The sequence below is a fragment of the Cherax quadricarinatus genome, unplaced genomic scaffold (assembly GCF_038502225.1).
Source record: "Cherax quadricarinatus isolate ZL_2023a unplaced genomic scaffold, ASM3850222v1 Contig61, whole genome shotgun sequence".
NCBI classification, from domain to species: Eukaryota; Metazoa; Arthropoda; class Malacostraca; order Decapoda; family Parastacidae; genus Cherax; species Cherax quadricarinatus.
In genome coordinates this window covers 157,536-172,819 of record NW_027195087.1, presented here as the reverse complement: position 1 = coordinate 172,819, position 15,284 = coordinate 157,536, and the positions used below count along the sequence as shown (strand labels likewise).

The 15,284-nt window shown below is 38.7% G+C and overlaps 1 protein-coding gene across 1 annotated transcript in view; it reads right to left on the bottom strand.

Annotated features, from left to right (window-relative positions):
- The window catches only part of LOC128701002 (transcription initiation factor IIA subunit 1), a 75,392-nt gene that overhangs the window by 52,228 nt on the left and 7,880 nt on the right, over window positions 1–15,284 (bottom strand). The window contains exon 2 of the mRNA XM_070079967.1: window positions 1,481–1,769. Within this exon, the coding sequence (XP_069936068.1) occupies window positions 1,481–1,769 (289 nt within the window). The remainder of the gene's footprint in view (window positions 1–1,480; window positions 1,770–15,284) is intronic.

Sequence of the window (15,284 nt, the reverse complement as noted above, 5' to 3'; positions counted from 1 at the left end):
CCAAAAGAGAACCCGCAATAATGGATTCAAATTAGGTAAGTTTAGATTTTGAAAGGATGTAGGCACGTATTGGTTTGGAAATAGAGTAGTTGATGAGTGGAACAGTCTTCCTAGTAGGGTTATTGAAGCTAAAACGTTGGGTAGTTTCAAATTTAGGTTGGATAAATACATGAGTGAGAGGGGCTGGATTTGAGTGAGACTTGCATAATGAGTAAATAGAATCATCAAAACTTATTTCTTGGGTAGCATTATGGAAATATAAACACAAATGCAGTATAATGTGATCCTTTATTGACTACGTTTCGCCCACACAGTGGGCTTTTTCAAGTCACAAACAGAACTACCTGGGGTGGAAGGAACGCGAGTATTTATAGTCCGGCTGAGGTCAGGTGAAGAATGCTGCATCTGATGATGTACCGAGTGGGGTTATAGAGTCTAAAAACTTGGGTAGCTTGGAAAGGAGATTGGATAAGTTTGTGAGCAGACCTTCTACAGTGTTCTTATGTGGGATAGCGATGAAGAAGTTTCTTGGCATAAGAACACTGTAGAAGGTCTGCTCACAAACTTATCCAATCTCCTTTCCAAGCTACCCAAGTTTTTAGACTCTATAACCCCACTCGGTACATCATCAGATGCAGCATTCTCCACCTGACCTCAGCATTCTGAACCGGACTATAAATACTCGCGTTCCTTCCACCCCAGGTAGTTCTGTTTGTGACTTGAAAAAGCCCAGTGTGGGCGAAACGTTGTCAATAAAGGATCACATTATACTGCATTTGTGTTTATATTTCCATTGTGTTGGTATTTTATACCATTTATTTCCATTGGGTAGCATTATAAATTGGGTTGGGCAAATATTTTGTTAATGAGAAGGACTGTAAAGGACCTGCCTAGTATGGGCCGACAGGCCTGCTGCAGTGTTCCTACTTTCTTATGTTCTTATGTTCAATTGACACTGTACTTGGGAATTCTTCGCTTGCCTAACCCTTGGGCACGACCTACTTCCACAATGAACAAATGTGGCACCACCTATGACTGCTGCACCTCTCCTGCCTACGGTATATAAGCTGCCAATGAGGTACTCGCTCGGCTGGGTATTTAAGCTAGGAATTTGACTTGCTAGCTTTGATCCTACAGTAGAGAAGAAAACATCAAATTTGTTGGCAGTGTCTATAGGTTGTATGTGAGGTTGATCTGGTTTAGTTAAGTTTATTTCTCTGTTTCCAGACAGTTTCCTTGAGCCCAAAATTTTGAAGATGGTTTGCCAGGTACTTTTCATGTCACCTTTCATTTCAATAAATCTATTTTTGTAATACATTTGCTTCGATTTTCGTATTAGTTTTGTAAGTATTGATGGGTATCGTTTAGCCAGTTCTTTAGCAATCAAGACTAATATGAACTTTATAAGAGAACTGAATATATATATATAGAGCAACTTTAAAAGATCAGTTATAAAACAAAGATACGAGAAACCACACACCTGTTTGTTGTGTCTGTGACTGTGCTTGTTGTGTTTGTGCTTGCTGTTGCTGCTGCTGCTGTTGCTGTTGTTGCTGCTGCTGCTGCTGTTGGTGCTGGTGGTGGTGGTGAGAGGCAGCAGAGGCAGTGGTAGTCCCTGGTTCAGTGTTGTCTATGACGTTCATACGTTGTAGTTTCTGTTCCCACAGCTGGCGTAGTTCACTCAGCACTTGTTCGTCTACACCCTCGTCCAGGAAGCACTCGCGTACACCACTGATTACATCCTCTATCACACCGTTGTACACCCTAGACTGTAGTACAACCATGTTAGTACACCCTAGATGTTGCACAACCATGTTAGTACACCCTAGATGTTACACAACCATGTTAGTACACCCTAGATGTTGCATAACCATGTTAGTACATCCTAGATGTTGCACAACCATGTTAGTACACCCTAGATGTTGCATAACCATGTTAGTACATCCTAGACTGTAGTTACTCATAATACTGCTCTTCACTAAGGCAATTGTTGCAATACATATGAAACTCAAAGTTGCACCAGGGTTGCCAGACTTCCCAGCACACATGCAACCAAACTCTCTTTCAAAAATGCCATAAAAGTCAACTTCATTGAATAAGTGATAATTACCAATATGAATTACGATTTAGAGAGGTATGGTAGGTAAGTTTGGGGTGCCAGGTGTAAATGATAATGGGAGCCCTTTGATTGAACTTTGTATAGAAAGGGGTTTAGTTATAGGTAATACATATTTTAAGAAAAAGAGGATAAATAAGTATACAAGATATGATGTAGGGCGAAATAACAGTAGTTTGTTGGATTATGTATTGGTAGATAAAAGACTGTTGAGTAGACTTCAGGATGTACATGTTTATAGAGGGGCCACAGATATATCAGATCACTTTCTAGTTGTAGCTACACTGAGAGTAAAAGGTAGATGGGATACAAGGAGAATAGAAGCATCAGGGAAGAGAGAGGTGAAGGTTTATAAACTAAAAGAGGAGGCAGTTAGGGTAAGATATAAACAGCTATTGGAGGATAGATGGGCTAATGAGAGTATAGACAATGGGGTCGAAGAGGTATGGGGTAGGTTTAAAAATGTAGTGTTAGAGTGTTCAGCAGAAGTTTGTGGTTACAGGAAAGTGGGTGCAGGAGGGAAGAGGAGCGATTGGTGGAATGATGATGTAAAGAGAGTAGTAAGGGAGAAAAAGTTAGCATATGAGAAGTTTTTACAAAGTAGAAGTGATGCAAGGAGGGAAGAGTATATGGAGAAAATGAGAGAGGTTAAGAGAGTGGTGAAGCAATGTAAAAAGAGAGCAAATGAGAGAGTGGCCGAGATGTTATAAAAAAATTTTGTTGAAAATAAATAGAAAATTTTGGAGTGAGATTAATAAGTTGAGGAAGTCTAGGGAACAAATGGATTGACAGTTAACCCTTCAACTGTCCAAATGTAGATCTACGTTTTCACACGTAGAGCTCCAACCTTGATTTTCTCCACAAGAAAGCACGTAAAAAAAAAAACGTATACATTCGGAGCGCTAAGCGAGTGAACTTAGATATACGTTTGGACAGTTTAAGGGTTAAAAATAGGAGGAGGGTTATTAAATGGAGTGTTAGAAGTGTCAGGAAGATGGAGGGAATATTTTGAGGAATTGTTAAATGTTGATGAAGATAGGGAAGCTGTGATTTCATGTATAGAGGAAGGAGGAATAACATCTTGTAGGAGTGAGGAAGAGCCAGTTGTGAGTGTGGGGGAAGTTCGTGAGGCAGTAGGTAAAATGAAAGGGGGTAAGGCAGCCGGGATTGATGGGATAAAGATAGAAATGTTAAAAGCAGGTGGGGATATAGTTTTGGAGTGGTTGGTGCTATTATTTAACCCTTTGATTGTCGGTGTCATGTATATACATCTTACGAGCCAGTGTTTTTGCTTAGTTAATCTTAAGTTAATTTTAAGCCTGCCCACAATGCTCTGCATACAAGGGGCTTTTGGCATGTACACTCAACCACTGTATTTCTTTTCTACAACTATGTATCATGTCCAAATAATAAATAAATAAATTAGCCTTAAACTGTCCAAACATAGATCTACGTTTGTGTGCATAGTGCTCCGACCTTGATTTTCCCCATTTGAAAGCATGTAAAAAAAAAAAAACGTAGATCTACGTTTGGAGCGCCCTGCACGCGGACGAAGATCTACGTTTGGACAGTTTAAGGGTTAAAACTCCTAAATTTTAGCGGCTTCAAATCAAGTGGGACAAAGGTGGTAGGCCCACATGTGAGAGAATGGGTCTGTGTGGTCAGTGTGCAGTGTATAAAAAAATCCTGCAGCACGCAGTGCATGAGGAAAAAAACTCAGTCTTTTTGGATTAAAACGCTGACTTTGAGGTGTATTTTCGTATAGTATTTATGGATGTATTCTCGTTTTCTTGGTCTCATTTGATATAATGAAAGACATATTACAGAAACAAAGATGATTTTGATTAGTTTCACGATGAAAACGACCTTGAAATTGAGCTCAAAGTAGCGGAAATGTTCGATTTTTACCAATGTTCAAGAGTAAACAAATCACACCACATGTCCAATACACGTCAACTGGTGAGTCTAATATTGTTTCACTAGTGCACTGATATTATTTATACCATTTTTACAATAATGCGGTAGTCTGCATAACAGAAAATCTTCTAATTTTTGCGTGAATAAAAAATTAAAATAGAAAGTAAGAGTAATATAAGAGGGGCCTGGAGATGTGACTAATGAACAGTGGATATGTTATTTTAGTGCCAAGAATGTCTGTGTTGTTTATTCTGGACCCTATTTTGAAATTGGCACTTTTTAATTTGCATGAAATTGGCCAAACTGCCAATTTCTGACGACTTTATTAGGTAGTTGAAATTGGTAAATGGCCAGTTTCTTGTACTCAAGTGATAGAAAAAATGGAGTTCTAAAGAAATAGCTATGAGTTTGATCGACTGGAACAATGGAATTAGCCGAAAATAGGGCTAAAAGTCTGCAAAATCGCCTATGCATATATATCGCCGAGATCGCTTACTTCGCGGGAGCGCAATTCCGTAAGTTTTCGATCAAATTTCATACTTTTGGTGTCTTTACCATCGGGAAAAGAGTATCATTTCATATGAAAAAATATTTTTTTTTTCCAAAAATGTTTCAACAGGAGGCATTTCAGGATTTGGGGTTGAGACAGTCAAAGGTTTAACCCTTAAATGGTCCAAACGTATATATACGTTTTTTCAACATCTGAAAGTATATAAAAAATGTAGATCTTCTTTTTTGTTTTACATTTGAAAACCTGTAAAAAAAAGCTTTTATGTACATTTTTTTTTGTTATATTTGAAAATATGTTAAAAAAAGTAGATCTGCTTTTGTAGCTATGAATTTGAACGTTGATTTGTTTGGAGCGTTTAAGTGTTAAAGTGAATATAGGAAAGATCAAGGTGATGAAGACAACACAAAGGTTAGGTGACAAAAGACTGGAGGGAGAGAGTATGGAGGAGGCAAATGTATTCAGATATTTAGGAGTGGATGTGTCAGCGGATGGGTCATTGAAAGATGAGGTAGAGGGGTGTCACTAGCACGTTAAGAGACCATACAATAAGTGTCAGGGGCCCGAGACTGTTCAACTGCCTCCCAACATACATAAGGGGGATTACCAATAGACCCCTGGCTGTCTTCAAGCTGGCACTGGACAAGCACCTAAAGTCGGTACGTGACCAGCCGGGCTGTGGCTCGTACGCTGGATTGCGTGCAGCCAGCAGTAACAGCCCGGTTGATCAGGCTCTAATCCACCAGGAGGCCTGGTCACAGACCGGGCCGCAGGGGCGTTGGCCCCCGCAACTCTCTCCAGGTAAACTCCAGGCAGAGATGGGTCTATAAAGGATGAGGTAGAAATGGGTCTATAAAGGATGAAGTGAATCACAGAACTGATGAGGGGAAAAGGGTGAGTAGTGCACTGAGGAGTCAGTGGAGACAAAGAACTTTGTCTGTGGAAGCAAAAAGGGAAATGTATGAGAGTATACTTATATCAACACTCCTATATGGGTGTGAAATATGGGTGGTGAATGTTGCAACAAGGAGAAGGCTGGAGGCAGTGGAGATGTCATGTCTGAGGGCAATGTGTGGTGTGAATATAATGCAGAGAATTCGTAGTTTGGAAATTAAGAGGAGGTATGGGGTTGCCAAAACTATTATCCAGAGGACTGATGAGGTGTTGCTAAGGTGGCTCGGACATGTAGAGAGAATGGAATGAAACAGAATGACTTCAAGAGTGTACGAATAAATCTGTAGTGGAGGGAAGGTGGGGTAGGGGTCAGCCAAGGAAAGGTTGGAGGGACAGGGTAGAGGTGGTTTTGTGTTTGTGAGCATATTTGATAGGAATGAATGGAGACAAAGGGTTTTCAATATTTGACATGCTGTTGGAGTGTGAGCAAAGTAACATTTATGAAGGGATTCAGTGAAACTGGCAGGCTGGACTTGAGTCCTGGAGATGGGAAGTACAGTGTCTACACTCTGAAGGAGGGGTGTTAATGTTGCAGTTTTATAACTGTAGTGTAAAGCAGTCCTCTGGCAAGACAGTGATGGACGAAAGTTTTTCTTTCTTGGGCCACCCTGCCTAGGTGGGAACTGGCCCATGTGTTAATAAAAAAAATAATGAATTACCATTTGAATGGAAGAAAATATCACTATTGAGCTCTGCTAGAATACTGTACAAGTACCATCCAACTTACGACCACTCGTACTTACGACTCTACTGTTGCCAGCTTAGTTTAACTTATTTTCTACTTCTCCATTCATGCATACAAATGTTTTCGTAAGTTTTTATGCACACAAGCTAGACTGTAGTACAACAATGTTAGTACACCCTACACTGTAGTACAACAATGTTAGTACAAGCTACACTGTAGTACAACAATGTTAGTACAAGCTACACTGTAGTACAACAATGTTAGTACAAGCTACACTGTAGTACAACAATGTTAGTACAAGCTACACTGTAGTACAACAATGTTAGTACAAGCTACACTGTAGTACAACAATGTTAGTACAACACTGTAGTACAACAATACAAGCTACACTGTAGTACAACAATGTTAGTACAAGCTACACTGTAGTACAACAATGTTAGTACAAGCTACACTGTAGTACAACAATGTTAGTACACCCTACACTGTAGTACAACAATGTTAGTACAAGCTACACTGTAGTACAACAATGTTAGTACACCCTACACTGTAGTACAACAATGTTAGTACAAGCTACACTGTAGTACAACAATGTTAGTACAAGCTACACTGTAGTACAACAATGTTAGTACACCCTAGACTGTAGTACAACAATGTTAGTACACCCTAGACTGTAGTACAACAATGTTAGTACAACCTAGACTGTAGTACAACAATGTTAGTACACCCTAGACTGTAGTACAACAATGTTAGTACATCCTAGACTGTAGTACAACAATGTTAGTACATCCTAGACTGTAGTACAACAATGTTAGTACATCCTAGACTGTAGTACAACAATGTTAGTACAACCTACACTGTAGTACAACAATGTTAGTACATCCTAGACTGTAGTACAACAATGTTAGTACACCCTAGACTGTAGTACAACAATGTTAGTACAAGCTACACTGTAGTACAACAATGTTAGTACAACCTAGACTGTAGTACAACAATGTTAGTACAACCTAGACTGTAGTACAACAATGTTAGTACAACCTAGACTGTAGTACAACAATGTTAGTACAAGCTACACTGTAGTACAACAATGTTAGTACAAGCTACACTGTAGTACAACAATGTTAGTACAACCTAGACTGTAGTACAACAATGTTAGTACAACCTAGACTGTAGTACAACAATGTTAGTACAACCTAGACTGTAGTACAACAATGTTAGTACACCCTAGACTGTAGTACAACAATGTTAGTACACCCTAGACTGTAGTACAACAATGTTAGTACACCCTTGACTGTAGTACAACAATGTTAGTACAAGCTACACTGTAGTACAACAATGTTAGTACACCCTAGACTGTAGTACAACAATGTTAGTACACCCTTGACTGTAGTACAACACTGTTAGTACACCCTAGACTGTAGTACAACAATGTTAGTACATCCTAGACTGCAGTACAACAATGTTAGTACAAGCTACACTGTAGTACAACAATGTTAGTACAACCTAGACTGTAGTACAACAATGTTAGTACAAGCTACACTGTAGTACAACAATGTTAGTACATCCTAGACTGTAGAACAACAATGTTAGTACAACCTAGACTGTAGTACAACAATGTTAGTACAACCTAGACTGTAGTACAACAATGTTAGTACAAGCTACACTGTAGTACAACAATGTTAGTACAACCTAGACTGTAGTACAACAATGTTAGTACAACCTAGACTGTAGTACAACAATGTTAGTACACCCTAGACTGCAGAACAACAATGTTAGTACACCCTAGACTGTAGTACAACAATGTTAGTACAACCTAGACTGTAGTACAACAATGTTAGTACAACCTAGACTGTTGTACAACAATGTTAGTACAACTTAGACTGCAGAACAACAATGTTAGTACACCCTAGACTGTAGTACAACAATGTTAGTACAACCTAGAATGTAGTACAACAATGTTAGTACAACCTAGAATGTAGTACAACAATGTTAGTACACCCTAGACTGTAGTACAACACTGTTAGTACACCCTAGACTGTAGTACAACAATGTTAGTACACCCTACACTGTAGTACAACAATGTTAGTACAAGCTACACTGTAGTACAACAATGTTAGTACAAGCTACACTGTAGTACAACAATGTTAGTACACCCTAGACTGTAGTACAACACTGTTAGTACAACCTAGACTGTAGTACAACAATGTTAGTACACCCTAGACTGTAGTACAACAATGTTAGTACAACCTAGACTGTAGTACAACAATGTTAGTACAACCTAGACTGTAGTACAACAATGTTAGTACAACCTAGACTGTAGTACAACAATGTTAGTACACCCTAGACTGTAGTACAACAATGTTAGTACAACCTAGATTGTAGTACAACAATGTTAGTACAACCTAGACTATAGTACAACAATGTTAGTACACCCTAGACTGTAGTACAACAATGTTAGTACAACCTAGACTGTAGTACAACAATGTTAGTACACCCTAGACTGTAGTACAACAATGTTAGTACAACCTACACTGTAGTACAACAATGTTAGTACACCCTAGACTGTAGTACAACAATGTTAGTACATCCTACACTGTAGTACAACAATGTTAGTACACCCTAGACTGTAGTACAACACTGTTAGTACACCCTAGACTGTAGTACAACACTGTTAGTACACCCTAGACTGTAGTACAACAATGTTAGTACACCCTAGACTGTAGTACAACAATGTTAGTACACCCTAGACTGTAGTACAACAATGTTAGTACACCCTAGACTGTAGTACAACAATGTTAGTACACCCTAGACTGTAGTACAACAATGTTAGTACACCCTAGACTGTAGTACAACACTGTTAGTACACCCTAGACTGTAGTACAACAATGTTAGTACACCCTACACTGTAGTACAACAATGTTAGTACACCCTAGACTGTAGTACAACAATGTTAGTACATCCTAGACTGTAGTACAACAATGTTAGTACAAGCTACACTGTAGTACAACAATGTTAGTACACCCTACACTGTAGTACAACAATGTTAGTACAAGCTACACTGTAGTACAACAATGTTAGTACAAGCTACACTGTAGTACAACAATGTTAGTACAACCTAGACTGTAGTACAACAATGTTAGTAGAAGCTACACTGTAGTACAACAATGTTAGTACACCCTAGACTGTAGTACAACAATGTTAGTACAACCTAGACTGTAGTACAACAATGTTAGTACAACCTAGACTGTAGTACAACAATGTTAGTACACCCTAGACTGTAGTACAACAATGTTAGTACAACCTAGACTGTAGTACAACAATGTTAGTACAACCTAGACTGTAGTACAACAATGTTAGTACACCCTAGACTGTACTACAACAATGTTAGTACAACCTAGACTGTAGTACAACAATGTTAGTACACCCTAGACTGTAGTACAACAATGTTAGTACAACCTAGACTGTAGTACAACAATGTTAGTACAACCTAGACTGTAGTACAACAATGTTAGTACACCCTAGACTGTAGTACAACAATGTTAGTACAACCTAGACTGTAGTACAACAATGTTAGTACACCCTAGACTGTAGTACAACAATGTTAGTACAACCTAGACTGTAGTACAACAATGTTAGTACACCCTAGACTGTAGTACAACAATGTTAGTACAACCTAGACTGTAGTACAACAATGTTAGTACAAGCTACACTGTAGTACAACAATGTTAGTACACCCTAGACTGTAGTACAACACTGTTAGTGCACCCTAGACTGTAGTACAACAATGTTAGTACAACCTAGACTGTAGTACACCAATGTTAGTACACCCTAGACTGTAGTACAACAATGTTAGTACACCCTAGACTGTAGTACAACAATGTTAGTACAAGCTACACTGTAGTACAACAATGTTAGTACAAGCTACACTGTAGTACAACAATGTTAGTACAACCTAGACTGTAGTACAACAATGTTAGTACAACCTAGACTGTAGTACAACAATGTTAGTACAAGCTACACTGTAGTACAAAAATGTTAGTACAAGCTACACTGTAGTACAACAATGTTAGTACAACCTAGACTGTAGTACAACAATGTTAGTACAACCTAGACTGTAGTACAACAATGTTAGTACAAGCTACACTGTAGTACAACAATGTTAGTACAACCTAGACTGTAGTACAACAATGTTAGTACAACCTAGACTGTAGTACAACAATGTTAGTACAACCTAGACTGTAGTACAACAATGTTAGTACATCCTACACTGTAGTACAACAATGTTAGTACAACCTAGACTGTAGTACAACAATGTTAGTACAAGCTACACTGTAGTACAACAATGTTAGTACAACCTAGACTGTAGTACAACAATGTTAGTACAACCTAGACTGTAGTACAACAATGTTAGTACAACCTAGACTGTAGTACAACAATGTTAGTACATCCTACACTGTAGTACAACAATGTTAGTACAACCTAGACTGTAGTACAACAATGTTAGTACACCCTAGACTGTAGTACAACAATGTTAGTACACCCTAGACTGTAGTACAACAATGTTAGTACACCCTAGACTGTAGTACAACAATGTTAGTACACCCTAGACTGTAGTACAACAATGTTAGTACGACCTAGACTGTAGTACAACAATGTTAGTACACCCTAGACTGTAGTACAACAATGTTAGTACAACCTAGACTAGTACAACAATGTTAGTACAACCTAGACTGTAGTACAACAATGTTAGTACAACCTAGACTGTAGTACAACAATGTTAGTACAACCTAGACTGTAGTACAACAATGTTAGTACAAACTAGACTGTAGTACAACAATGTTAGTACAACCTAGACTGTAGTACAACAATGTTAGTACACCCTACACTGTAGTACAACAATGTTAGTGCATCTTAGACTGTAGTATAACAATGTTAGTACACCCTAGACTGTAGTACAACAATGTTAGTACAACCTAGACTGTAGGACAACAATGTTAGTACAACCTAGACTGTAGTACAACAATGTTAGTACAACCTAGACTGTAGTACAACAATGTTAGTACAACCTAGACTGTAGTACAACAATGTTAGTACAATCTAGACTGTAGTACAACAATGTTAGTACAAGCTACACTGTAGTACAACAATGTTAGCACAACCTAGACTGTAGTACAACAATGTTAGTACAACCTAGACTGTAGTACAACAATGTTAGTACAACCTAGACTGTAGTACAACAATGTTAGTACAACCTAGACTGTAGTACAACAATGTTAGTACAACCTAGACTGTAGTACAACAATGTTAGTACAAGCTACACTGTAGTACAACAATGTTAGTGCATCTTAGACTGTAGTATAACAATGTTAGTACAACCTAGACTGTAGTACAACAATGTTAGTACAACCTAGACTGTAGTACAACAATGTTAGTACAACCTAGACTGTAGTACAACAATGTTAGTACAACCTAGACTGTAGTACAACAATGTTAGTACAACCTAGACTGTAGTACAACAATGTTAGTACAACCTAGACTGTAGTACAACAATGTTAGTACAAGCTACACTGTAGTACAACAATGTTAGTACAACCTAGACTGTAGTACAACAATGTTAGTACAACCTAGACTGTAGTACAACAATGTTAGTACACCCTAGACTGTAGTACAATGTTAGTACAACCTAGACTGTAGTACAACAATGTTAGTACATCCTAGACTGTAGTACAACAATGTTAGTACACCCTAGACTGTAGTACAACAATGTTAGTACAACGTAGACTGTAGAACAACAATGTTAGTACATCCTAGACTGTAGTACAACAATGTTAGTACACCCTAGACTGTAGTACAACAATGTTAGTACAACCTAGACTGTAGTACAACAATGTTAATACATCCTAGACTGTAGTACAACAATGTTAGTACAATCTAGACTGTAGTACAACAATGTTAGTACAACCTAGACTGTAGTACAACAATGTTAGTACAACCTACACTGTAGTACAACAATGTTAGTACATCCTAGACTGTAGTACAACAATGTTATTACAACCTAGACTGTAGTACAACAATGTTAGTACATCCTAGACTGTTGTACAACAATGTTAGTACATCCTAGACTGTAGTACAACAATGTTAGTACAACCTAGACTGTAGTACAACAATGTTAGTACAACCTAGACTGTAGTACAACAATGTTAGTACATCCTACACTGTAGTACAACAATGTTAGTACAATCTAGACTGTAGTACAACAATGTTAGTACAACCTAGACTGTAGTACAACAATGTTAGTACAATCTAGACTGTAGTACAATGTTAGTACAATCTAGACTGTAGTACAACAATGTTAGTACACCCTAGACTGTAGTACAACAATGTTAGTACAACCTAGACTGTAGTACAACAATGTTAGTACAACCTAGACTGTAGTACAACAATGTTAGTACAACCTAGACTGTAGTACAACAATGTTAGTACACCCTAGACTGTAGTACAACAATGTTAGTACAACCTAGACTGTAGTACAACAAAGTTAGTACATCCTAGACTGTAGTACAACAATGTTAGTACAACCTAGACTGTAGTACAACAATGTTAGTACACCCTAGACTGTAGTACAACAATGTTAGTACAACCTAGACTGTAGTACAACAATGTTAGTACACCCTAGACTGTAGTACAACAATGTTAGTACAACCTAGACTGTAGTACAACAAAGTTAGTACATCCTAGACTGTAGTACAACAATGTTAGTACAACCTAGACTGTAGTACAACAATGTTAGTACACCCTAGACTGTAGTACAACAATGTTAGTACAACCTAGACCACAGTACAACAATGTTAGTACACCCTAGACTGTAGTACAACAAAGTTAGTACATCCTAGACTGTAGTACAACAATGTTAGTACAACCTAGACTGTAGTACAACAATGTTAGTACACCCTAGACTGTAGTACAACAATGTTAGTACAACCTAGACTGTAGTACAACAATGTTAGTACACCCTAGACTGTAGTACAACAATGTTAGTACAACCTAGACTGTAGTACAACAAAGTTAGTACATCCTAGACTGTAGTACAACAATGTTAGTACAACCTAGACTGTAGTACAACAAAGTTAGTACATCCTAGACTGTAGTACAACAAAGTTAGTACATCCTAGACTGTAGTACAACAAAGTTAGTACAACCTAGACTGTAGTACTAATACCACTAGTACAAATAGTACTTGGATCAGTAATACTAGTACCAGTATTACCAGTACCAGCACTACACGTACTACTAGGACCATCACTAACACTAATACTAGTACCAGCACCACCAGTACTGGCACTACTAGTACAACAATACTAGTCCCAGTACTATCACCAGCACTAGTACCAGCACTACTAGTGACTGTACTACTAGTGTCAGTACCACTAGTACCAGTACTACTGTCAGTACCACTAGTACCAGTACTACTGTCAGTACCACTAGTACCAGTACTACTAGTGTAAGTACTACTAGTACCAGTACTACTAGTGTCAGTACTACTAGTACCAGTACTACTAGTGCCAGTACTATTAGTACCAGTAATACTAGTCCCAGCACTACTAGCCCCCAGTACTAGTACAGTACTAAGAGCACTAGTACCAGCACTTAGTAGCAGTACTAGCACCAGTACTAGTATCAGCAATACTGGTACGAGAATAGTATCAACACTACTAGTACCAATACTAGCACCAGTACTAGCCCCAGTACTACTAGTACCAGTACTATCACTAGCACCAGTACTAGTACCAGCACTAGTAGCAATACTAGCACCATTACTAGTACCAGCACTAGCACTAATGCTAGTACAAGCACTAGTAATACCAGTACTAGTAACAATACTAGCACCAATACTACTCGTACCAGAAATACTAGTACCAGTGCTACTAGTACCAACACTAGCATCAGTACTATTAGTGCCAACACTAGCACCAGTACTAGTATCAGTACTAGTACCAGCACTAGCACCAGTATTACTAGCACCAGCACAAGTACCTGTACTATCACTAGTACCAGTACTAGCATCAGAACTAGTGCCAGTACTAGTACCAGCACTATTACCAGTAATACTAGTACCAGCACTACTAGCCCTAGTACTAGTCCTACTAGTAGCACTAGCACCACTACTAGTAACAGTACTAGCACCAGTACTGGCACTACTAGCCCTAGTACTACTAGCCCCAGTACTAGTGCCAGTCCTACTACTAGCACCCGTTCTAGTACCAGCACTAGCACCAGTACTACTAGTACCAGCACTAGCACCAGTACTAGTACCAGCACTAGCACCAGTACTAGTACCAGCAATACTAGTACCAGCACTACTAGCACCAGTACTACTAGTACCAGTATTAGCATCAGTACCAGCACTACTAGCACCAGTACTATCAGTACCAGCACTAGCACCAGTACTACCAACACTAGCACCTGCAGTACTAGTACCATTACTAGCATCAGTACTACTAGCACCAGTACTACTAGTGCCAATACTTCTAGCACCAGTACTTACTAGTACCAGACTACCAGTACCCCCGGAACTTTCTCCAGGTAAACTTCAGCACTACTAGTACCAGTACTAATACCAGGAATAGCACTAGAACTAGTGCCAGTAGTACTACCAGTACAACTAGTACCAGTACTAGTATCAGCACTAATAGCACCAGTATTAGTACCAGTACTAGCACCAGCACTAGTACCAGTACTTCTAGTAACAGTGCTAGCAACAGCACTACTGGTACCAGCACTAGTACCAGTACTAATACCAGCACTACAAAAACTAGTACCAGCACTAGTACCAATACTACTAGTAACAGTAGTAGTACCAGTACCAGTATCAGTACTAGTACTACTACCAACACTAGCACTAGTACCAGTACTAGCATCAGTACTACTAGCACCAGTACTACTAGTACCAAACTACCAGTACCAGCACTACTAGTATCAGCACTAGCACCAGTACTAATAGTACGAGTAATAACACTAGAACTAGTGCCAGTACTACCAGTACTAGTGCCAGTACTAGTACCAGAATTATAATCAGCATTAGTAGCACCAGTACTACTAGTACCAGT